The sequence below is a fragment of the Pezoporus wallicus genome, unplaced genomic scaffold (genome assembly GCF_028554395.1).
Source record: "Pezoporus wallicus isolate ANWC-B61680 ecotype Strahan unplaced genomic scaffold, APGP_CSIRO_Pwel_v1 contig_8488, whole genome shotgun sequence".
In the NCBI taxonomy this organism is placed as follows: Eukaryota; Metazoa; Chordata; class Aves; order Psittaciformes; family Psittacidae; genus Pezoporus; species Pezoporus wallicus.
In genome coordinates, this window is record NW_026641095.1 from 413,297 (window position 1) to 437,868 (window position 24,572).

The 24,572-nt window shown below is 47.3% G+C and overlaps 1 protein-coding gene across 9 annotated transcripts in view; it reads right to left on the reverse strand.

The window, feature by feature from the left end:
- Positions 1-24,572, reverse strand: part of TANC2 (tetratricopeptide repeat, ankyrin repeat and coiled-coil containing 2) — a 216,343-nt gene that overhangs the window by 34,127 nt on the left and 157,644 nt on the right. For all 9 annotated transcript variants that reach the window (XM_057421972.1, XM_057421968.1, XM_057421966.1 and 6 more), the window contains 3 exons: positions 14,421-14,652; positions 11,064-11,230; positions 8,154-8,761 (listed from right to left, as the gene is read on the reverse strand). In XM_057421972.1, coding sequence (XP_057277955.1) covers positions 8,154-8,761; positions 11,064-11,230; positions 14,421-14,652 — 1,007 coding nt within the window. The remainder of the gene's footprint in view (positions 1-8,153; positions 8,762-11,063; positions 11,231-14,420; positions 14,653-24,572) is intronic.

Consider the following 24,572-nt stretch of genomic DNA (forward strand, 5'->3'; position numbering starts at 1 on the left):
AGACCTGCACACCAAGTTCAGCACCCCGGGTTCATGAAGCAAGTGTCTTAGGAAGACATCTGATCATGATTTAGTATTTCAACCATGATGTTATTGCTGCAGCAGTGCTGGACTGAGTACTTGTGCTTTACAGGAGACAAAGAATCCATATCCAGTCATCACGCTCACTCTTAGCTCTTCATTACTGTTCCCCATGGCCTTGTGTAGTCTAAAGCAGTAAAAGCAGCAAACCCATGATTTGTGCAAGGCAGAGCTAAAGCATTGCACGAACCACTCTTGAGCATTTGAAAAGCAGAAATGGAATCACTTAACATCATCTGCTCTCTCCTTAAGAGCAATTTAATTTGAGTAACAGCATCTTGGTGATGGAGGACTTGAAAGTTTCTGACATCTCATAAAGTCAGAGGGTCACTGGATGTTTCCTCACTGCCAGGGTATGCCTTAACACCAGCAAAACCAATAGCATCTGCACAGCTACAGTCCTGTTCACATCTACAGGGACAAGCTCTGAATTCAGCCCTGCCCCATGTCCTCAGCCCCAGGCAGGCAGGAGGCTGACTAAGCTGCAGGTTATGTTACATACTTGGCTTATCACAGAGGAGTCTGTCTGCAGTTTATCTGGGATAACAGAGCTGCATCCACATCAGGAGGTGATCCTGGAGAATCTCTACACTACATGAAACAATGGCAGCTGGCTGCCAAGAGAAGCAGCAGAGGAAAACCATACAACTCTGAAGGCACCCTTCAGATTTCAGGTACCAAAGGACACGTACAATGATTTAAGAACAAAAAAGGAAGAATAAATGAGAGAAAAAAGCATTTCCAAATGCTTACAGTCCCTGACTTAATGAGAGTTCAAAAGCCAGATCCAGAAAGTAAAGATGCAATTCCCTTGTCTCTGTTCAGTTCAGGAGGCTGCTGGTTGCCAGGAGCAGATTACTTTATATTCAGAGAAAAGCAGTGCTGTCCAAGAGCAGTGTGAAAAGACTGCTGGCGTATTTAATGTTGGATGGGCAAACCCACACCTTCCAGTGAGCTCTCCAGTGACTACACAGTTAACACACACAGAGGATCTCAACAGAGCAACAGTGATACGCTTTCTGTTCTCATTCAACCTGACGTTACTTAAGATATATGGAGCTAGAGAAGAATGGGGAATGTGATTTGGAAGTGCTTTACTGCTGCTCCGACCAGGAGTAAATGAGCATGCAAGACGTAAGATGGAACAAAGTCAGAGCTACTCCTGAGCTGCTGGGGGATAGCCTTGTGCAGGAGTGGGTCTTATAGATGTGAAGAATGAAATAGCAAGAAGAAATTAAGCAACATTTCTTTCTGGTCAGCACTGATATTGCCTCTGGTTAACTCCATTTCTCTCTTCTCAGTGCCACAGAATGGATTATTCTGTGACTATTCCTCTCCGTTTAGATATGGGGATGGAAGAGCACGCGCAAGTTTACAGTCCAGAAGAGAAAGATTTTATGAGGACAGCAACTTGAGACACTAAATATATTCAACCCCCCCTCTGCATCCAAATGCTTACGCTGCATGTCTAATGAGCCAGTTAAAACAAGCTGCTCTACTGATGTCCTCTATGGTGGTAGCGATCACATCTGCTCTCCATCTCATCTGTTGTGATTTATAGTCTGTCTCTTCTCTGCTTCTCTTCCAAGTAACGCTGCAGCTGCAGCCCTGCCCACATCTCAGAGGAGAAACCTGCAGCTAAAGCAATCCACCTCCTCGCTAGACACTGAGCTACCACGCGAGAGAGTCCAAGCTTCCTTCTCTTCTGCATGCACCCAGTCCTGAACCCCGTATGACACTAGCACTGGCTTCTGATGCTCGGAGAAGTCCCCTTACAGCCACCCAACTCGCTACCAGTGGCTTCAGTAGCTTAGTTTTAGCTCTGTGTTTCTGCATGAGATTAGAGTTAGCATCTAAGATGCAGGCAACAGACACCTGTTCAAGGCTAGGTTGGACAGGGCTTGGAGCAACTTGGTCTAGTGGGAGGCGTCCCTGCCTATGGCAGGGAGCTGGGACTGTATAAGCAGTAAGATCCCTTCAAACCCAAGTCAGTCTGTGATTCTACGACAAAGTAAGTTTCCTACTTTGATTTTGCTGAGCAATTGCCCATGTTACTTTTCAGAATGTACTCTTAGGGTACAAATCATGGAATCACAAACTGTTATTGAGGAAGTCAGATGGGAAGCCTGAAAGTTGTATTCTCAGAGTCAGCACTCCCTTGGGTACCGCTTGGCGAACAGATTGTGCTTGCCCCTCCAATTAACTGGAGGACACGATGATGGATTCATCTTTGTGATGCAAAAATATGGCACCTGATATGAGCCGCTTGAAGAGTCAATTAAAAGAGCAAGAAACGTTGAACTGTCATTCTTATGCTATGGGTAGAGATAAAGCCCTGCCGCAAATCACAGCTACACCACCGCTTCTGCCTTCTGCCAGCGTCAGAGCTATGGAAATGATCTTCAAACACCAGAATTAATTACACCAACTCAGCACAGGCCTTGCACATGTTGCAGATGACTGGACAGCAGCAGGGGCAAGGGGAAAACCTGGCCTCATGTATTCTGGTGACACGTGGCACCCAGCCCACAGCTGGAGAGGGCAAAAGAACAAATCACAACACATCCCTCGTGGTGCTGCTGATGCATCAAGTGCTGGCACAGACCTCGACCTGGGGGCACTCAGAAAAGCCCAGCGTGAGCTACAACACATGCAGAGCTCCAAGGCTGGCACTCTGGAGCCATGAAAAACACATGGAAAGAAGGAATTCCAACAGTAAAGCAGTGCTAAATCACACTGGAAGCAGCTGTGCTCTGTTCCCTGCTGAACCTCAAGAGGCACCCATTGACATCCCCATCCCCACGAGGTGCTGGTGGGCACAGTATCAGTTTGAATTCCCTGCCAAAGTATATGAGGGCCTCAAATAAATCCTAACCCCATTATTTTGCCTCATCTTGAGTTCAAAGAGCACCTTTGATTTGCTGAGTAAAATTCACCCCATGTGAATGTGGAGAAAGCACTTAATACATGGGTTTTGGTGAACATCAGTCTAGGTCATGCTTTGCCCAGATGACCACGTAATCCTTGAGGTCTCTTCCAACCTGGATTCTATTATTTCAGCTAACAGTAAGGCTTTTCAGAATCTTATAATAGAAAAAGAGGAAGAAAGTCAACTAAGCCATGCACTGTAATGACCAGGTGAGCTACGGATAGGTAATTTCTAAGCAGCTGATGCACAGCATAAGAACCCACCCCCTGTTTACAGCTGTTTGTAGTATCCCTGCATTTATATAAGCACCATTTCCACCGACTTCTTTTCCTACGAGCTGTCTAAATGACATATCTTTCCACTGGGGACTGTTAGTTGTCCATCAGATTAAGCATCCATGAAAACTCTCCGTTTTGCTGGGGAATAGATAAACCCATTAATTTTGTGCAGGGAAAGTCTCCACTTGCAGCATGCCTCCTGAGAGAAAAAGGGAACTGCAAAATGCCTACACTGGATTAAAAGCCAGCTCTGCTGGAAACCATGGCAACTCAGCATGTTGGACTGGAGCTGTTTGGATTGCTGCTCCATGCTAATCCATGCAGGGTGCCTTTAGTGGGGGTTCAGGGACAGATTTGGTTTGTGGATGTAGAATCATGGAATGGTTTGGGTTGAAAAGGACCTTAAGTGCATTCAGTTCCAATCCCTGCCACGGGCAGGGCCACCTTCCACCAGAGCAGCTTGCTCCAAGCCCCGTCCAACCTGGCCTTCACACTGTCAAGGATGGAGCAGAGAAGGGAAGAGATGAGAAGCCCTCCCCACAATGACGGAACCACCCGCACTTCTCCCTGGTGATTCTTTTTGCCATAGCCCTGGTTATGAGGTACCTTCTGATAAGGTCAATGAGCAGGAGCTGCCTGACACAGTGTTGGTGCACTGAAGAGGATATTTATTGCAGAGTATTGATTCCTCCTGCAGTATTTCCAAGCTGGGGTTTCAGAGCCACATCAGCCCAGGGAATAAGGCATCAACACCTCAATTTTGAGAGATGTCAAATGCCTGCTGGGCTTTCCCCATACCCAAGCATTTGGCTTTACTGGAAACCTGGCCACAAGTACGTGGGGCTTCAGAATAACACCACATCTGCAGCATCCATAAGAACACTTTGGCGTCTCCATGCAGTTCATTCTCCCTGAGGTCAGCAGGATATTCCTCCAAAGTTCTCTACCAGGAGCCTCTCCTCCATCATCGTGTCAGTGACTCCTGTCTTCATTGCTCCTGGTCTTCTTGTGGAAGGAAAAGTATGAGCCACTGTCCCCATCCCATGGTAAATCACAGAGTAAGTGCAGTTAACCAGCCATCTGTGCTACGGCAAGGAGACCCGAAACAGAATAGAGCCTTTGCTGTGGAACAGTTCGATTTCTGCGCACAAAAAGTGAACCTCAAACCCCTGTGCCTTGGTTAGAAGAGCAGCCTGGAGAGATCCATCTCCTCCAGCTTTATTTGTCAATACTGGAGACATCTCCTGGTGAGCCCATCACCCCAAGCTCCCTTCATAAGTCAACAGGAGGAAATGCTTCCCAGACACTCTTCATCTGACCTATTTTAGCCTTTTAGCTCATGATGAAATGAATCATTCTTATTTGTCTGCTCTGACTATAAAGCAAGTCTAGACAAGTAACTCAGCTGTTGATACTTAAATCTGGATAGAGTGATTTCACTTCTGGGGTCCATATCTGACTACAGCTCTCTTACTGCCTTGCCAGGGCAAATCACTTCTGTCTCTCTCACAGTCATCAGCAGCTCAGGGACAGAACACTTTACTAGCATTGTAAACCCACGGAAAATAATTGCATGGAAGTTCCTGATGAAGTCCAGGCAGAAACAAGCACAGATTACAGGAGGATTCAGGTTCAGAAATACCAGTGTAAGCCTGAACATGCAATTATCACTAGCTCAGCATCCTGGCCTGTACCAGCACCAATGCGACAGCAGGGCCAGGGCAGTGGCTATGCCCCTGCACTGGGCACTGGTGAGGCCTCACCTTGAGTCCTCTGCTCAGTTCTGGCCCCTCACTACAAGAGAGACATTGAGGTGCTGGAGCGGGGCCAGAGAAGGGAATGGAGCTGGTGCAGGGCCTGGAGCACAGGTGTGATGGGGAACAGCTGAGGGACCTGGGGGGTTCAGTCTGGAGAAGAGAAGGCTCAGGGGGGGACCTGATTGCTGCCTACAAGTGCCTGAGAGGAGGATGGAGCCAGGAGGGGCTGGGCTCTGCTCCCAAGGAACAAGGGATGGGACAAGAGGAACCGGCCTCAAGCTGCACCAGGGCAGGTTTAGATGGAGCTGAGGAACAATTCCTGCCCCAGAGGGTGCTCAGGCATTGGAACAGGCTGCCCAGGGCAGGGCTGCAGTCACCGGCCCTGCAAGGGTTCACACCCCGTGGAAAAGAGGCCTCAGTGCCATGGGGCAGTGGTGGCCTTGGCAGTGCTGGGAATGGTTGGACTGGGTGAGCTCAAAGGTATTTTCCAGCCTGGCTGATTCTAGGATTCTACAATAGTGCTCCCCTTCAATGCCACTTGGTGTTTGCTTTGCACAGCAAACACACAATGAACATTCCAAACACACAATGAACATTCAAAGAAGAGGGTTAGCATCTCAGCAGGCTAACCCAAAACCGCTGAGGATGGATATCTACCCTCCTTCCTAGGAGGACACAGGAACTCTCTCTGATGAAACAAGGAAGATAACCCCAGCTGCAGTGCCATGGACGCAAGGCCCATTATCCCAATTCCTTTAAAGACATGTTAAAGACATGTTAAAGACATCCTCACACCTGGACACTCTGCTGGGTAAGTCAATTAAAAGCAGCTTCATAAAACCACATTTCACTTCAAAGCTCTTCTCTTGGGGGAAAAACCAGCCTCAGCAACCTGACTCTTCACACAGTGACCTGGCAAGGTCAAAAAGCTTCCCATGAACAGTGTGTTTCTGCAAGTTTCCAGGCAGCTTCCCTGTCTTCCCAGTTCCCAAGAAGGAATTCCAACTGGCTGCGAACAGCCCAGACGCAGGCAGATTTTCATAGGCTACTCCTACGAGCTCTGTCAGTGGCAAGCTGTGCTTCTGTTAGAAGAACCAAAATGAAAGATCATCACTTATCTTAATCATTGCCAAGGGTTTACCATGCTCTGAGCTCAACATCTCATTTAGCTCTTTCCTGAGAGCTGGACAGGAGGAGCTGGAGAAGTGCAATTGCCGAATCTCAGGGGGTCTTCTCTATTAATCATTGAAATGGATCCTGTTTCATTATCTACCATCAGAGTATAATGCAATTAGTGTCCATTATACATTAGAGATATTTATTAGTCCTCCAGTACGTATGGACTCAAGGCAGTGGCAGGCCATTACACTCGCTGTAACTTCTTTATCACCAGGGGTAAGGAGCTGAGTGGAGTTAGCTCTGCAGGGATCCCCTACCTGCAAAGAGCAGGAGTGCTCCTTGTGCACATTAAAGTCATCATTAATTTATCATGGGAAATGGCACATATGGGATGAAAAGTGGTATCTGAAAGGCTCCTGAATGGTCTTTGAGGGCAGAGAGACGTGTTTGTGATGTTCATGAAAGGCAGCACCAAACCTGAACAGAGATACCCTGCTGGTGACTGGGTGAGGGAGTACAGGCTGATTTGTGCCTTCATGCTAAAATCACACGCGTCGCATGCTTGGTTTCAGTGCAAAACCACCTAAAATGCAGCATGTTTGAGTTTCATTCCCAAGCTGGCATTCAAAGAACATCCTCCCCCATCGCTGTGAGGATGAAGAGGATTTCCGGACTCACAGAAGCAAAGCCCCACATTGCCCAGCTGTATGCACTGCTACCACATGCAGCACCCAACCTATGCCAAGTGCCTTACCCACCAGTGAGCATCCTGCACCTTAATTCTGTTTTCCTAGCAGTGAAGTTCAGTTTTGTCCCCCCTCTACTAAAAGACACAGACAGGCTGGAGAGGGTCCACAGAAGGGCCACAGAGATGATGCAAGGATTGGGAAGCTGTGTGCAGAAAGGTCAGGGCAGCCAAAACCACAGGGGCCAGCCAAAACCAGTAGCGCTGGGTGGAACAGTTGTGAGGGAGCAAGCTGACACGGCCAGGCATTGCAAACAGGGTGGAAAAGCATCAGACAGTGACAAGCACTTAATGGCTCTGAGGAAGGATAGTGAAGAACCAACACGGATTGATATAAAGGCACCTGCTGCTGTGAGATGGTTTACAAAGGGTTTGCTCGACGGGACTCCTGTGCACAAGCTCCTAAGCCAGAGAAGATGCCCATGGGGAGGAGCTATATAGTATTATTCTCCTGCAGCCTGTTTACCACAAAACCTAAAGTGGTAAATCACCCTGGCATTGCTAACAGCTAATAGCCAGGTTGATTTTCAGTTCCAGCAGATACCATCAGCCTCCCTTCAGACTGACCATAAGGTCTGGTATAAGCAGTGGCACAGCCTTGAATCTGAGCGTCTCCCTGATGTTTATCACCACATTTGAAGAAATAGGCAGCCAAAATGGAGCAAAGCTTGTGGGGATAAACCACTGGAACAGCAATCAGTGCCTGTTCCCACTCTTCAGCAGAAACAGAGATAACGCTGTTAATAGTGATCATTGGGTTTAGAGAACATAAATCTAACCATGATTAAATTCTGCTCCCTGCGAGCTAAACCAGCATTCAGTTGCTATCATGAAGACTACAGATGCATTTACAGCCCAAAACTGCTTCAGCCCGATTCTGTCCCTGATTTTGTTTTCAAAACGACATTTGCAAAAGACGCAGCCACACCACTCATCTTTCACCTTCTTATCCTCTTATTTCACATGGTTTTGGCACCTTTGAAGAAAGGGAGGATGATTCCCCTTCTCCAGGAGTGCTCTGCGAAACACAAGGCATCCCTGGTGATGCCCATATGGGAAATAGTCAACGTGGGGCCTGCTGTGTGACCAGGGAGTGCTTATTTCTTTCCATGAACACAGACCTAAGTGACTAATACAGAGGTAGAGATCTGCAGAGCAAAGTCAGGTAACCCCATCCATGACACAGATAACAGTAGGAGATGAACACATTTGTAAGCTCCTGATTTCTCAGAGCATTTGCTTACCTAGGATCACAAAGAAACTTGGTCTTTTCACCTTCTTCTCTCCAAATAAGCCATTCGCGGAAAGAGGGATGAACAAACATTCGCGTCATATCTCTACGTTTGATAAGAAACATAGAAAGGTTCTCCATCCTCTGCTGAAAGTCATCCCACTCCAAAGTGCCCTCAATGTTACCTGCATTAATGGCCTGAAAAATATGTTCATCTGTTAATGGATGCAGAGATGCCACTGCCACATTCAAGAGAGGCATAACCCGATCAAAGGAAGACTGCGTTGGGAACTTCATATTGCACTGCAATAGGTAAACTTCTGACAGAGACACTGGCACTACTTTGTAGCTGGAGCTTTTTAGTACTAGGTATCCTTTCTCGATGAGATCAAAAGTGAGTTTTAGGTACAGGTAGGATCCTTGGCTCAAGGTCTTGAGGTGAGAACTGAGTTTGCCAAACGTAGTGTTGTCCATTTTGCCGTTGAGCGAGATGTTGTTCTGGATCTCCGAGCTGCTGTGTATCCGATGAAGGATATATGCCTGCAGGTCCTGGTCTATAGCTTCATTCTCTTCCAGTCTATCCAAAAATATTCTGTGGAAGGGCAACAGCTTAATTATTTCCTACAAAGAAAGGACAAAAGAAAAGGGAACTCATGCTGGCAGTGTTTATTATTCATTAAGTAAATGTAATTCTTTTTACAACAGCACCTTTGAGACTCCTTTAAGACCTCTTCCATCAGGGCAGGCACACAAGGTGGCAGTTTGTGCCCTCAGGACCTCACAATCTCATCTATAATCAAGTAGGTTGTGTGTGAAACGTGACTGGAATAAAACTGAAGGACACTGCTCCTAAACACTGCAACCATGGCTGGCAAATTAACCCCGAGCAATGCCCTTGTTATTCCGACCCCATTCCCACCACGTATCAAAGCGGCATCCCTTTTGCTGTCATGGCAGAGTGAAAGGACAACCAGATGACCAATGTGAGCTATTTTCCAGTGCCAAATAAATACATTTGTCTGCTGCAAGGTAGGGATTCTGCTGAACTCAGTGATGATGCTTATACAACATAAACCAAAGATCACCAAAGGTCTTTCCAAAGGAATTCTTGCATCCTGGGCTTTCAGTTTCTGCCTAGAGAGGAGGAATGGCACAATGGAGCTGGACCAGGCAGACATCAACTTCCCAAGAAAATGAAGAGGGTGAGCACAGTGCAAACCTCAGGCTCGCAGTGAACACCACAGGGCTGCAAAAGCCCCAATGAAAGGAGGGATCCAAGTCATAGGGACGCAGTTTACCTACAACTAACAGAAGATTTCTTCCAAATGATGTTTAATCTACTCCATTAATGAGCAAACCCAAAGAACTCCAGCACAAAGCAGCCTGTGCTCTCCTGGTGTCTTGGGGAGCAGATGCTGTTCCTTGTTACCAAGGCAGCGTGCAGCAGCTGCCTGCTTTGATGGAACCAGCACTCAGTGCCCTGCCAGGAGGACCACAGTAAATCAATCTGTGGATCTCAGTAAATATTAGTCAATCTCAGTAAAGGTGCTTAATGGAGCTCAGTAAAAATGAACTCCACAGCTCTGTGCTGCTGAAAAAAAAGGGCTAATAATGAAAAAATGAGAACTATGGAGCTGCAGACAATCCCTTCTGCCTGGAGCAGCTGGGCCAGCTGAAGAGCAGCTCTGAGCTGGAATCCAAATGTGTGTCCCATCCTTCCGACATCTGTCTCCTCTGGGCTCCTGGCTCTGACACTCAGTGTGAATGCTCCCGCAAGTGATGCTGCAAATCAACCAGCTCTGCTGTGAAAGAGCTGAAAGAGCAGATCTGCCCAAACTGGGTCACTGTGTTTGTGCACAGTGGAGCCAGGCTGAGAGAGCTGGGCTGGGGCAGCCTGGACAAGAGAAGGCTCCTGTAGGGGAGACCTTAGAGCAGCTCCAGTGCCTAAAGGGGCTGCAGGAAACCTGGAGAGGGGCTTTGGGCAAGGGCCTGTAGGGACAGGCCAAGGGGAATGGCTTTAACCTGCCAGAGGGGAGACTGAGATGAGCTCTTAGGCAGAAGCTCTTCCCTGTGAGGGTGCTGAGGCGCTGGCACAGGGTGCCCAGAGAAGCTGTGGCTGCCCCATCCCTGGCAGTGTTCAAGGCCAGGTTGGACACAGGGGCTTGGAGCAAGCTGCTCCAGTGGAAGGGGTCCCTGCCCGTGGCAGGGGTTGGAGCTGGAGGAGCTTTAAGGTCCTTTCCAACCCAAACCAGTCTGGGATATTATGATTCCCAGCTTGCTCCGGTCATATGAGCAGTTGCGCTAACAAGCTAAGGTCAGCTCAGTCCTGCTGCCCAGAGGATGGTGGTGAGGAGCTAAGGACAGGCTGAAGGTAAAAACCTGCCCAACTGCAAATTAAAATACTAATACTCCAGGACAACCTAAACCCCCAAGAACATTCGGAGCTTCAGCACCAGCTCAAGGTAGTCTTCTCTGAGCTGAATTATGTCTTGGCCTGACACTGACTCCTCCAGACTGAAACAGTCAGAGCCTCACACTCTGGGTCACATAGAAGGGGTATGAAGATAGGGATTATTTTGCCCTTCTACATGGAGGAGAGGGTGTTCACAAGCAACACTGACAGACATTAGGCCCTACCCTCCTATTACGCTTGGGAAGTAGCCTGTTGGTACTTGAGCTGTCTCATTCAAATGATCTAAACTCTTTGCTGATGCGCATTTATTGACGTGAATAAGCAATGCTGGATTAGATCCACTCAAAGCTGTAAAGTGAGTCTGGGGACATGAATGTAAATCCAAGTACACAAAAACCCCCAAAGGATAACCTGAAATAAGGGTCTAAGCAAATCCAGATATCCACTAAGATCTTTATCAAAGCCCACATTGACAATGACAGAGCTTATCAATTCTTGGTCTCAACATACCTGTAGACTTGTCCTGACTGTCACTACCAGCTTCAGCCAGGAAGGGAATTTCCCAATCATCTTGCTCAGGAATGATACTATGGTGTCTCCATAATCTGGCTTGTGAAATTCAGCCTCATTTAAACCATCAATTAATATAATGAAATCTTCATCAGGGATCTTCCTCTCTGTGAGAAAGAGAAAAAGCCTTTATCTGAAAGGCAAGACATGCAACTACAATGTACTGCAAAGTCACTACAGTGGTTTAAAGCACCATCAGGTACTGCTAAAGGAGAAAGACACAGCAGCAGCTCCTTTTTATGGTACATGACACAGAGGCAGGCGACACATACAGTTTCAATTCAACACACACAACTGATGCCTCAGATAGAGCAGCTAACCACTTTTAAACATTACTTCCTCCACAAAGTCCAATGTTACTTGATGCGAATCAGTACCTTGTGGAGAAGTTTTACTAAACACACTGCTCGTGGTTCTTTATTGTTTTAATATTAAACTCTCCCCCTGATGTCAGCCTGGCTTCATTTCTGCAACTGCTGAATGAAGCTGCCCCAAGAAGTTCACCCCCCCAGCACCTCCAGATCCTTCCAGTCTTGGCATCTGCCCTCTGGGCGCTGACTTCTTGATGGATGAAGGTCTTTGCAAGCATCGTGAAGCAAAAGCAAGGCTGATTCACAGGCCAAGACATCATCTGAGGAGAGTAAACCATCACTCTGCGTGGGGGGGTCGGGCAGGCAACAGTTTGGAGGTTACAGCCTCTGTTCAAAATGACTCTGACTTCCAGGCCTGTAAAGCACTTTGATCCCACACCCATACCTTTTACAAAGCCTCTTTAATAAATGCGTTGAGGGGAACAAAAAAGATCCCACAAAAAGCATGCTTTTTAACCAGGGTTATTTTGCTGCTGGTGAACACTGATGTAGACAATGAAGTCAGTGTTTCCACAGCAGATGCTGGGCATAGCTCCTGCTCAGCTATAACTAACGGAAAGGTTCTTCTGGACTTGCATCTTAAGCTCAAGTGGTATCTTCTCAAAGGTAATCTTCCCTAATAAAAATGGGTGGGAAACAGGACATCTGAGTCCACTGTTAACATATGCTGTTAACATGGTACTACAGATGCTGAGCTATATAAAGCTTGCTCTTCTTTGTGAAGTACCATGACTAAATCTTGCTATCAAAAAGCTCAGTACTCCCAATAGCAGGTGGGCTCTTTAAATTGCATCAGGAAATTCTCTATAAGCACAAGATGTTCACTGATGACAGGAGCATCTCTGTGGTGTTCCAGGAAGAGCAGAAACACGTAAACACCTTGTGTTTGGTACTGCTGAGCATCTTGTCCTTGCCTGACATTACCCAGCTACATTTATTTCCTAAGGCACTGTTCATATCCCTATGAAAAACATGTATTTTGCATGAAAATGACCACAGATTTCCGTTAACTTCTCAGTAAGGTTATTTGGTACACTATGACCCTCTGAAAGCTTGGAGTGAATATGGAGCTTGAGTTTTATACCCGCATCTCATGTTTCTCATAAAGCCTGAGGGAGAGAAGAGAAAGCAGGGAGTAGGGGAAGAATCAGAACTTTCTTCTCCTACATATACATCTTTGAGAAACAAGAATCTAACTTTCTCAGTCACAGTCACCATAAACAGCTACACAGTAATCTTGTCCCAGTAGCACTAAAGCTTCAACAGCACCTTGTAAAAGACCTGTTGATGTATTTACAGAGTCTTGAATGTGACATGTTTTAAAGCCAGTTTCCAGACACTGTTCACTTTGGTACAGAACACTGGGTGCAGAGCAGCTCGCCAGTACTGTCCATCAGCAGGGCTGGAAGGTGGGAGTCCTGATCACTGGCTCCACTGGAGCTGTATTCAGTGCAGAGCACAAGAAGGGAAGAAGAAAAAGGCTTTTCTCTACCCTCCAAAATTTAAGACCAGAATAATATGCATCAGAGAGTGGTTCTGAGTTGGAAGGGACCTTAAAGATCATCTAATTCCAATGCCCCTGCCGCAAGATGCTCTGATTCAAGAGTTGAAATACCTCCTAAGGATTTACTGTAATAACCAGGAATTCTTTTCCTTTGGAACAGTGGTTCCTAAATGTATCTTCTTTTTTCACCAGAAGTGTTGGTAGGGAAGAGTAGCCACACTACTCCTACAGTGACATTTCTCCATGCCAGGAAAATCAACTGTGCTGGCTCCACGTCTGCTTTGTGCCTGGTGGAATCACACGTGTTGGACCCAGCTGCTGCTGCTCAGAGTTTGGATGCTGTGCTCTGAAGAGCTGATTTCAGCAACAGGGCTTTGAATCTAGTGGAAGGTGCATCCATTTCATGTTGGCTCCTACACTGTGATATGGAAGGTGGTAACAACAAATTATCTGAGCTGTTACTGCAGCCAACCTGCAGTACGGTGTTTGGATAACCATGGTTTTGCAGGACAAGAGAGTCCTCAACTCTGCGGTGCTCTGACAGTTTTCATGGCAACGAGCAAAGAAATCTAGCCATTGTCACAAGGAATTAGTTGTGTCTTGCAGAGAAAAGAAGGAAAAGGAGACAAAGCCAATGTTGCATTAGAAAAAGCTCTGAAGCCTGTAATCAGGATAAGGCTTGTTACAAACCTCCCTGGAAGCTTACCCAGGGGATTTATGGACTTTCATGCTATCAGTTCGTTTGGTGAAAGCTTCGAATTCTCAAAAGCCCACTAAATAATGGCAGGGAATCATAGAATCAACCAGGTTGGAAAAGACCTTTAAGATCATCAAGTCCAACCATTCCCCGTTGCATTGGGAGGAGAAGGATGCTTAACCCCTTGCTTCCATACACACATGGTTTCCCAGCTCCTGCAGAACCCGGCTCTTCCCTGCAGCTCTTGGGATGTGACCCACAAGCATTAATCTATCACTTCCCCAAAAAGCCAAAAAAATAAGGTGTGTGGGAGCTCAGGGAAAGTGCATGGAATGTCAAGGGCTGGGTCAGGTGGAGAAGAGAAGGCTCCTGAAGGGGAGACCTTAGTGCCTAAAGGGGCTACAGAAACCTGGAGAGGGGCTTTGGACAAGGGCCTGTAGGGACAGGACGAGGAAGAATGGGTTAAAATTGAAACAGGGGAGATTTGGGTTGGAGATAAGGCAGAAGCTCTTCCCTGTGAGGGTGCTGAGGCGCTGGCACAGGGTGCCCAGAGAAGCTGTGGCTGCCCCATCCCTGGCAGTGTTCAAGGCCAGGTTGGACACAGGGGCTTGGAGGAAGCTGTTCTGGTGGAAGGGGTCCCTGCCCGTGGCAGGGGGTGGAGCTGGATGAGCTTTAAGGTCCCTTCAACCCAAACCAGTCTGGGATTCTCTCCATGATTACAATACCTTTGTGCAGGTTCTCCAAGGGCTCCAGGACTCCCCTGCGGAAGGAGGCCATGGGGTCCTGCACGCAGGACCTCAGGCTCAGCATGCTCTGCAGGTGGGGCTCTCGCAGGAGCTGCTCCCTGTAGGCGACGAACTGGGGCGAGCGGCAGAGCAGCGCGGCCACGTTGTGCACAAACTCCGGCACCAGGCAGGTGTAGGCATTGTCAGCCTGGCAGTAGTGATAAGCAACGACCTGGTGAAGAGAGAAAGAACAAAACCCACAGCTTCATCAGGGCAGGGTGGGCAAAGCAGCGGTCTCGATTTGCTGAGCCTGATGCATCGTGGCAGGTGAGGTCTTTAGGAGAAGTGAGTGCTAACTCCCTGTGACATAAATCCAGGCGAATCAGCTGGGAAAACCAGGCACTGATCTGAGGAATGACTGGACCTGCCGCTGGAGGAATAAATGGAGTGAAGCTGTAGCTGCTCACAGAGACAGACAGTGACAGACAGTGACACAGGCGGAGCCCACAGCGAGCAGGGAGCGCTAGGACTGTGCTCCAAGCTCTGGTTAAGTGCTCACTGTCACTAATAACGTGCGATTGTTTCCTTGAACTTATTTATTATTTGCTGTTTGCAAATGTCAAGCTCTGTAGGGGCAGGCAGAGAGCACCCACTGAGGACCTGACATCAAGGCAGCACCTGCAAAGGACAGATCCCCACGAAGGAGGGGGCATCAGAGCTACTGCACATTCGTGAGCCCTCACTAAGAAAACCAATTTAATAGGGAAAAACAAGGGAGAACTTCCTCTTTCCCCAAGTCACCTCAATTTCCAGCTGCCAGGTCAAACAGCCTTTTCCTGCTCCACTGGGTTTTCTTTCCAAATGTCACTGGCAGCATCCAAAACTGTCCCAGCAAGGCAGGAGGGAGCAGTTTTGTACCAAACCCCTCCAGAAGGCATGGAGCTGCTGTGAGGGCTGGAGCAGCTCTGCTCTGGAGCCAGGCTGAGAGCTGGGCTGGGGCAGCCTGGAGAAGAGAAGGCTCCTGAAGGGGAGACCTGAGAGCAGCTCCAGTGCCCAAAGGGGCTGCAGGAAACCTGGAGAGGGGCTTGGGACAAGGGATGTAGGGACAGGCCAAGGGGAATGGCTTTAACCTGCCCGAGGGGAGACTGAGATGAGCTCTTAGGCAGAAGCTCTTCCCTGTGAGGGTGCTGAGGCGCTGGCACAGGGTGCCCAGAGAAGCTGTGGCTGCCCCATCCCTGGCAGTGTTCAAGGCCAGGTTGGACACAGGGGCTTGGAGCAAGCTGCTCTAGTGGAAGGTGTCCCTGCCTGTGGCAGGGGTTGGAGCTGGAGGAACTTTAAGGTCCTTTCCCACCCAAACCACTCTTTGATTCCATGAAGAGCACCACTGCCCTGGAGCACAGAATATTGCATAAACCACATTTCTGAACCTGGGAACACCATACAGCCAAGGACACTGCACACGTGAGATTGCTGTGGCTTTCCTGGATGCCGTGTGCACTCACATGGAATGTGTCCCATGCTGCGGGCCATGATTAGGGCTCTCTGGCTTTACACCTGCAATAAGCAGCCCCCAGTTCACAGCAGACGGGGTGATGCATCCAGCCTCTGAGCTCTGTGATTGTGAAGCGTGGTACCAAGAAAGGAAGCCATCAGGCTGTGGGGTCCTCACACACTGCTGGCTCAGTGCTGGCTTTTAACTAATAATATATGAAATTACCAATGTGGTCTAATGCAACAATTTCCTTTCACACTCACAATGAGCTGTGATGCACAGAGTGCTGATGGAGGTAGGGTTTTATTTCAGTTACCAAGCCCTAATACATATGGCTTAAGCTTCAGTGGATACCTCCAAATTCCTAACAGATTTTTTCCTACCAGTTAAAAAGGAAATTTATTCCCTTAGAGAATAGCACTGGGTAAAGCAATAATGAAGGCAGCTATTTCTTTTCAACAACCCTATTTATTTGGGGATTATAACGTGTGGAGTCCATAGCACAAAGTTCTTAAGTGGCCATCCCTTGATATCAGGTACCCAGTAACAGAAACCACATTGCTGTAAGCAGAGCTCTAGCTCCCTCACAGTAAAGGGAATGGTCACTGCTGGATATTGGGACATACTCCAGTTACAACTCAGCTAACTTAAGCCCCTTCATGTCCACTCTCGATCCTCGTGCTGGATTTACTGATCTATTGAGTAAGCCTTAAACTGCAGGTTAAATGCAAAGCTCAATAGGTGGATCTGAAGCAATGAAGATCTGGGAAAAGCATTTTGAGAACATCAGAAATGTGACTGCACCAAAATTCATCTTGATGTTATTTATTCCCCGTGACATTTTCTCCACCTTCAAATCAGAGAAGCTGCCAAAAGCCAGCGCTGTGAGCTCAGCCTGGTGCTAGGAATCGAGCTCCTCACCGACAGAGCCAGAGTTGGGTGGGAAACACTTTTGTCACCAGAGAATCTTCCACCTTCCACTGGAGCAGCTTGCTCCAAGCCCCTGCATCCAACCTGGCCTTGAACACTGCCAGGGATGGGGCAGCCACAGCTTCTCTGGGCACCCTGTGCCAGCGCCTCAGCACCCTCACAGGGAAGAGCTTCTGCCTAAGAGCTCATCTCAGTCTCCCCTCTGGCAGGTTAAAGCCATTCCCCTTGGCCTAGCACTGGTAAAACTATCCTGTAAAACTTTCCAAGGTTTCAAAGCACTTCCCTGTTCCTTGGGAATGAAGCCAGGCTTAAAGTGCAAAGTGAATGGAAGAGACCTCAGGACAACCAATATGTTCATGTTGATGGGGCCCATCCCCAAACAGGTTCAAACCCTGTTATTTCTCCCCTGTATTATGTGGACACCTTTAAGACCCAGCTGCTCATGCTCTGGAGAAGGCCTTTTCCCAGTTATTTCACTTTATATATTTAGATACTAAATAACTTTACACTGAAAAATTCTGCTCTCCATAAAAGCTGATTTTTCCATAAATCCAACTGCTCTGCTTTCAAAAACTGCTTGAAAAAATCCCAACCCTCTCTCACCATCAACAAAACCCTTGAATTAAACATTTCATTTTACCTAGGAACTCTGTTACCAGGGAACAGCGCGTTCTTCCAAAGGGATGGACATGGCTGCATGTTGGGACCAGGAAACATCCACTGTTGCCCAATACGATTCAAGGCATCATTTTTCTCCTTTCAGTTTGAACTTTGTCATCACATAGCACCAAACACTATAAACAGTGAACTGGACCTGCAAAACCTTTAGACTCCATTCCAGCCATCAGGTTTGTTCAATCATTTTATAGTCTTTGCTCTAACATTTCATTAAGCTTCAATCACTGGGTTGCAAACAGGAAATACACAACACCCGTCAGTGACCCTAACACAGAAGTGACAAGGATGGGAAAAGTAACACCCAGATGGAGGGAAGTGCTCAAGAGATCTGTTTATGTCATCGTTCCAAGGGCTGAGGATGCAGTTTCAACAAGTCGAGTGACTCCGCACTGAGCAAGCAAGGCATTATGTTGTTTATATGAAACATCAAATGCCAAGAAGTTACAAACTTGGACAGCTTCCTTTCTTGCTGGAAAGGGAGCTTCCAAACAATTCTCTCTCGTATGGGGCATGTTTTACTTGCAGTGGTTACCTCCTCCAGCTGGCTACACACCACATTCCATTTATCAGGAGCTTTCTGGTAGCCAATTTATTCTAACCATTAATGATGTGTTCTAGAGCTTGAGAAACACCAGATGTGGTGAAGGCAGTGCAAAGCCTCTAACAGACCATGGCCGCTGTTCAGCACAGCCCCATTCTCTCCTGAAGTGCGGTCAAGGAGCACCAAACCTCCCATTTCCTCAGAAATGACACAAACTTCAGCTTCTGAATTGCTAAAGCACAATTATGACAGACATTCATAGGTCTCTTTAGGTGTTAAATCCAGCAGATCTTCACGAGCCTCTTCTTCCAACCCTTCCAACACCAGCCATTCTATTCTATTCAGAGGCCACAACCTCTTCCCATTTCTCCCTTCATCCAGCCTCGTGTAACCTTCAACTTCCCACCATGCTTTCTGCTGTCCTTCCATTGGATGCAGCCCTCATGTCCCATCCTGACACATAGATGTTTCACGTTTCTTCCTGCACCTCTCCTCCCCACACCATGCAAACTGCGCTCCACATCTCCAAGGCCAAGCTACTGATTTTCCTTGGCTTGGGCTCAGCTGAGCAGATATGGAAGAATTCCATGATATCAGAAAAAAAAGGGAGATTCCTTCATACAAGTCAGGACCTAGGGAAACAGCCGCTGGATGAGAAAGGAAGATGCTATTCCAAGGATAATGTAAAACGCCAGTGGAAGAGAAGGGGAAGACCTATGTGAACACAGCAGGAGAAAGAGGCTGAAGCAGGCACAGAGAGGAGAAAAAATGAAGTACAAAAGAGATTGTGCATCACCTATAAAGTACAGAGGGAGAGGAGAGACTCAACTGCAATGGGGGGGGAAGAAAACGACACATCAGGAGGAGCAGGAGACGACAACAGTGTGAGAAAGGCTGGAGAACATCGAGGGAGAAAAAGGGGCTGAAGGTGGCTCAAGGGAAATAAGTTATTTTTATTTAATAGGACAGGCCCATTTTAAGCAGGTCTCTGGCACTATCTGTTAATATCATCCCTTTGACATCCCACCTCTGGTGTCATTTAAGGGGCTGGAGCACCTCCCATACAAAGACAGGCAGAGAAAGTTGGGGCTGTTCAGCCTGGAGAAGAGAAGCTGCGTGGAGGCCTCAGAGCAGCTTCCAGTGGCTGAAGGGGGCTACAGGGATGTTGGGGATGGACTTTTCATCAGGGACTGCAGTGATAGGACAAGGGGTGATGGGTTCAAACTGAAACAGGGAAAGTTCAGGCTGGAGATAAGGCAGAAGCTCTTCCCTGGGAGGGTACTGAGGCGCTGGCACAGGATGCCCAGAGAAGCTGTGGCTGCCCCATCCCTGGCATTGTTCAAGGCCAGGTTGGACACAGGGGCTTGGAGCAAGCTGCTCCAGTGGAAGGTGTGCCTGCCTGTGGCAGGGATTGGAGCTGGAGGAGCTTTAAGGTCCCTTCAACCCAAACCATTCTATGACCCTATTTGTCTCAGCCTTCTTCACTGTACTGTGCAAGGAGGCCATTCTGCAAACCACCTCTCCAAAGGACCAACCTCACAGATCCGAGCTTGCAGCAACACCCCAGTTCCTCCACTGCTTCTATGTTGTATTTTAACCCTATTTCTGTACCTAATAAAATCTCTCTTTTCTTTTTGACCCATACAAAATAGCTTCAAACGAATTCAGTATAATGATTTCTCTGCCATTTGCCAGGCTGTAATAATGGAAATGAAAATCAGCACTGCTGTATTTTATCCATTGCACATGACCGTGCATGGATGTGGTGACCCAGTTTATTGGGAATGTTCATTACTTTTACATAGTGGAATGTGCCAGTAAATGCCCTCTGAAACTCATTAGTGTCGCAGGGCATCAAGGCTCAAAGTAATGAATCCCCCACCTCTATAAGGTACTCCCTCTTGGTTTTAACTATGCCTGTAGCAACCATAATGCCTCTTTGGCCTATGGCTTGGAGGATGGGGAGAAGAGCATCCAAAGCCACCAGCCGTGCTCAGCACCAGCTGAGTGCACTAATGCAATGGATGTACAGCTCCTCACCAGCTGCTCTACGTAAGGTACAACCCATTAGTGCAGCAGAGCTGGCTTTCAAGCCCATTTGTTTAAGTGCTGCTACCACAAGTAACCATAGAGCATCCAGAAAGCCAAAGAATGTAGCTGTTCAATGGGTTATTTAAAACTGCAGAGCAGATCCATTAAAAATCCTCTGTGAGTAAAGGACAAAACCTTCAGGGAAAATAGAGAAGGTGACCCTAAGCAGAGAGGACACGGTTTAGGCTTCTTCCTTAGAGCTGAACTGATCTCAACTTGGGCTACTGTACCTCTGAAAGGCACTGGTGCCCCTTGCTGAAAGGCAAAGGCCACGTATTTGTGGATCAGTGTTTTTCAATGCAGGGTTGGTGGGAAAGCTTCTCATTTAACTTCTCTGAGGTAAAGGACCAGCTCTGGACAAGAAATATTGTGTCACCATCCCTGGAAGTATTTAAAAGACATGTAGATGTGGCATTGAGGGACATGATCTAGTGGTGAACTTGGCACCATGGTTAGACATGATAATCTTAAGGGTCTTTTCCAACCTAAATGATGCTGTGATTCTAGCATCATGCTTCAGCTGAGTGCACCAGTCCAAGTTATACATTGCCCAGCATCATCTGGAGCAAGAAAGGCAGCTCTGCAAGGACAGCCAGGTGGAAATGAAGTTAAGAAGTATTTTAATGGTAAAAGCTTAAACAGTGGAAAGACAGAAGAAGCAAGATGTGACACGGGAGAGGTGTGGAGCTGCCTTTGGACAGGATCTTAGCTTTAAAATCATTCAGATTCACACCTTTTTTCCTCCCAGTCCCACCTTACAGTCATTCCATGCTATCAGGCAATATGTTTACAAGCAATGAGCAGAAGTAGATGGGCTCACGGTTACGTGAAACTCTGTGTTCAGCTCTCTGTGACTACCTCACCTGGAAAGCTGGGCTGCATCTATCACAGTGAAGGAGCCAAGTCTGACTTGGCGTTGCAGGAGAACTGGCAGCCTGCTCACTTGAAATCCATTCAGCAACCCTGCAAACTGATTTCCATAACACATGCATATATATTAAACCAAAAGACTAACCAAGCAGTTCTGCCAGAAATGCTTATGTTTTACTTGCAAGTGTCAAGATGGGTGTTGCAATGTGAGTAGTTTTGTTCGTGACTTTTGAGAGCTTGCCAGATCTGGAATGACAACTGCTCTTGTTCTCCCCTTCCTTTAAGCATCTCTACTCCATGCTATGGTACAAACCCCTCCCGAGACAAGGGATGGAGGAAAAGCTGCAGAGAAACTTCCCCAGCTCTGGAGTCCACTGCTGAGCACTGGGATCTGGTACATGTCCCCATGCTCCTCACCACGACTGGTGGGAAGTCCATCAGCAACGGCTGCCTCGGCTCCAGCTCAGAGGCAGGAGAAGCTTATGAGTGAAAGGGAAAAAAGGGGATTGTTCCCAGCAAGGGGGTTAACGTTACCTTTAAAATTTGGGAGCTGATCCACAGAAATCCCTCCTAAGAAGCTTTTAACATTCCCATACCCTTAGTATTTTCCTTGCAAGGACATGGAAGGCGAAGCATTTCCATCTTGATGCCTCAAGGCACTATGTCCATCATGCAGCCCTGAATGTGACCCTGGTGTCACAGCAAGACTTTGAACTTTGCCTTTCCCTTAACATAACCAAAACGATCACCAAGAGCTGGAGCAGATGGGACGATGCTCCAGGGAACGATGCAAAGGCATTATTGTACTTCCAGCATTTTTGCCACTCAAGGCAGAATCACTCTGCTTCCACTTCCAAAATATGAGTAAGATGGGCTCGTGGGAAGAGGAATGACAAAACAAACAGAGCAGGGACGAGGACTGACAAAACGAACGGAGCAATCCCAATATTAAACTCCTCGTTTTCTGTCATCCTTTCAGGAGAAACTACTGCAAAGCCTGAAGAGGATCCAACCCTTCCTACCACCATCAGTGTGGCAAAAGTCTCCGTTTCCGACCAAAGAGAGGGACTGACACAAGAGAAAAACAGCACAGGGTGCCCAGAGAAGCTGTGGCTGCCCCATCCCTGGCAGTGTTCAAGGCCAGCTTGGACACAGGGGCTTGGAGCAAGCTGCTCCAGTGGAAGGTGTCCCTGCCCGTGGCAGGGGTTGGAGCTGGATGAGCTTTAAGGTCCCTTCCAACACAAACCAGTCTGATTATATAAATCATGGAGCACTTTGAACTCTTCCCTAAGAATACAACAAAGTAATGCTCTTTTCCAGCATGGGTGGGGCTTCTCCTGGGCAGTCATTACTTATTTCTAAAATTAATTAGTTGCTCATCTCTGACAAGAGCTAAAAGCAACCCTTTGCCCCCAAGAAGTTCCTGCATGAAGAACGGGCAGGAAAATACAACCCTGAGTAATCCAGAGGAGGAAAAGCAACTGTTCACCTTTCATTTCTGTCAGCAGAAAGACACCACTGCTGAGTTTGGGGATAAGTGACATTTGCAGAAGGCATGGAGTGGGTGAGAGGGGCGTTGTGCTTCCCACTGGCATTCTGGAGCCTGCACCAACCTTTACTTCAGCCTGTTGAGAGTGTTCTTACTCTCCTATCATAACAGTCTGCATTTCTGTAGCACAATGACCACAGCACAACCTGCTCTGCTCAGTGCAAGCAGAGGTGGAACATCTGCACACAGCTTTATCTGGCTCCTCACATGTTTCATACATCTCCTACAATATTCCTGACAACTGCAGTTGCCCATCACTGTCAACACTTTCTTCTCTGCTTCAATTCTGACTCCAGTCTTAATGCAACTGTAAAACACACATGGCCAAGAAATACTTCTCCAATGAGACTCAGCTGTGGGTCATTCTTTCTTTCCTTCACTTCCTTGGGCTCTTTTTAGCTCAGCTGGTTGAACAAAACCTGTTTTAATTAGGCCATCAGCAATTCCTTTTTATTCCACACCTACTGGTACAGGCATATGCTGCTCTTTCCCTTCCCCCTGCATCAAAGGACATTCCACTTCAGTTCTTTTCCTTCTTTTCTTTCTTAGATTAGATTTTGGAGAGCTTTTGGCTTATCTATGGGAAAGGTTTTCCTAAACTGTCCCCAAGAATGTGGCCCCAGACATTCAGATTAGGCAGCTCAATTATTTTAACTGGCTATTTTTACTACTGTCTATCAAGACATTCAGTGTATTCGCTCCGTTTAAGAGCTCAGCATCTTCAAAGCCTCTTATGAACAGCAAATTCGCATGATCTCTCAAAAGCAAGTGAGCTGTGATTTGAGTTCCTGAATGAGGCGATCACACACGGAACAAAGAGCTAAACACTGTTATTTTAATGGATTTGCAATTCCCTTGCCAGGTCAGTAATCCTTTTTGTCCCAGCGTCACTCAGAGACTTCAAACCCCACAGCTGGGATGGAATAGTCAGTGTTTGTTTTATCTAGCAGGACATCATACGGCACGGTTCCTCCTCAGCAAATCAATTTATCTGCTGCTGACAGCAAGTATTCATCAGCGGTGATGCTGAGCTGTACCGCTCAGGAGGTTACTAAGAGTGCACTAAGCACACGACTTCCAGCTATCAATGTGACAAAACAGCCTCAATCATTTTATTCACCTTTATTTCCCTTCCTGAGGCTTGATAATCCATCAAACTGACTGATGTAGCGTGTGCGTTACTGTTTGTAGTGTGCACGTTACTGTTTGTAGCATGCTGCACAGCAGGTCTGATGCAGTAAAACCAGAACTGTTTACGATAAAGAACCATCAGGACCAACAGAGCTCAAAAAAAAGCCAACATGAAAACCATCAAACCAACAAAAAAAAACCCCTCCTATACTGTCAGGTATTCACAAGAAGCTGGGTGGTTTGGGTTGGAAGGGACCTTAGAGCTCACCCCGTTCCAAACCCCATTCACCTTCCCTTAGTTCCAGCATCAGGACCTTTATCTGCATGGATCATTTTCAACAGGCAGGGAAAGGGATGCAGGCAGATGAGATGCTGGTCTCCAAGGAACCCAACAGGGCTAACGGCAAAGCTGGGAATAGACCCAAGGTCTCCAACTGCTGAATCGAGCCCTGCTGCTGCTCTGACTCATCCCAGCAACTGTTTGCTAAACACTATGGAGCCTCTCAGAAGTTCTGTATGCTGTGTCAGCTATTCGGGTAGAAGAAGCAATTCCAAGTACTCTAAGGTCACTCCTCAGCCTTGGCATTGATCTTTTTAGGAAGGCCTGATGTCTGGAAGCCAGTGACAGCTACTTCTGGAATGTGCCTCCATTTACTGGGAGATTAACAGTCATAGCAAAGGTCTGTAATCCTGCTGCTGGCACAAGACGTAGGACATCTTCCTAACTCATTTGTTAGGTTCTGACAGCAAAACACAGGATTTGCTTTGCAGAAGAAGTCTGGCATGGGGATGAGCAGGGCTTTAAAACCCTTTCCTAAAGGAGTCTGCAGCCAAGGGATAACAACCTATTTTGACTCTCTTTTTGGCTCT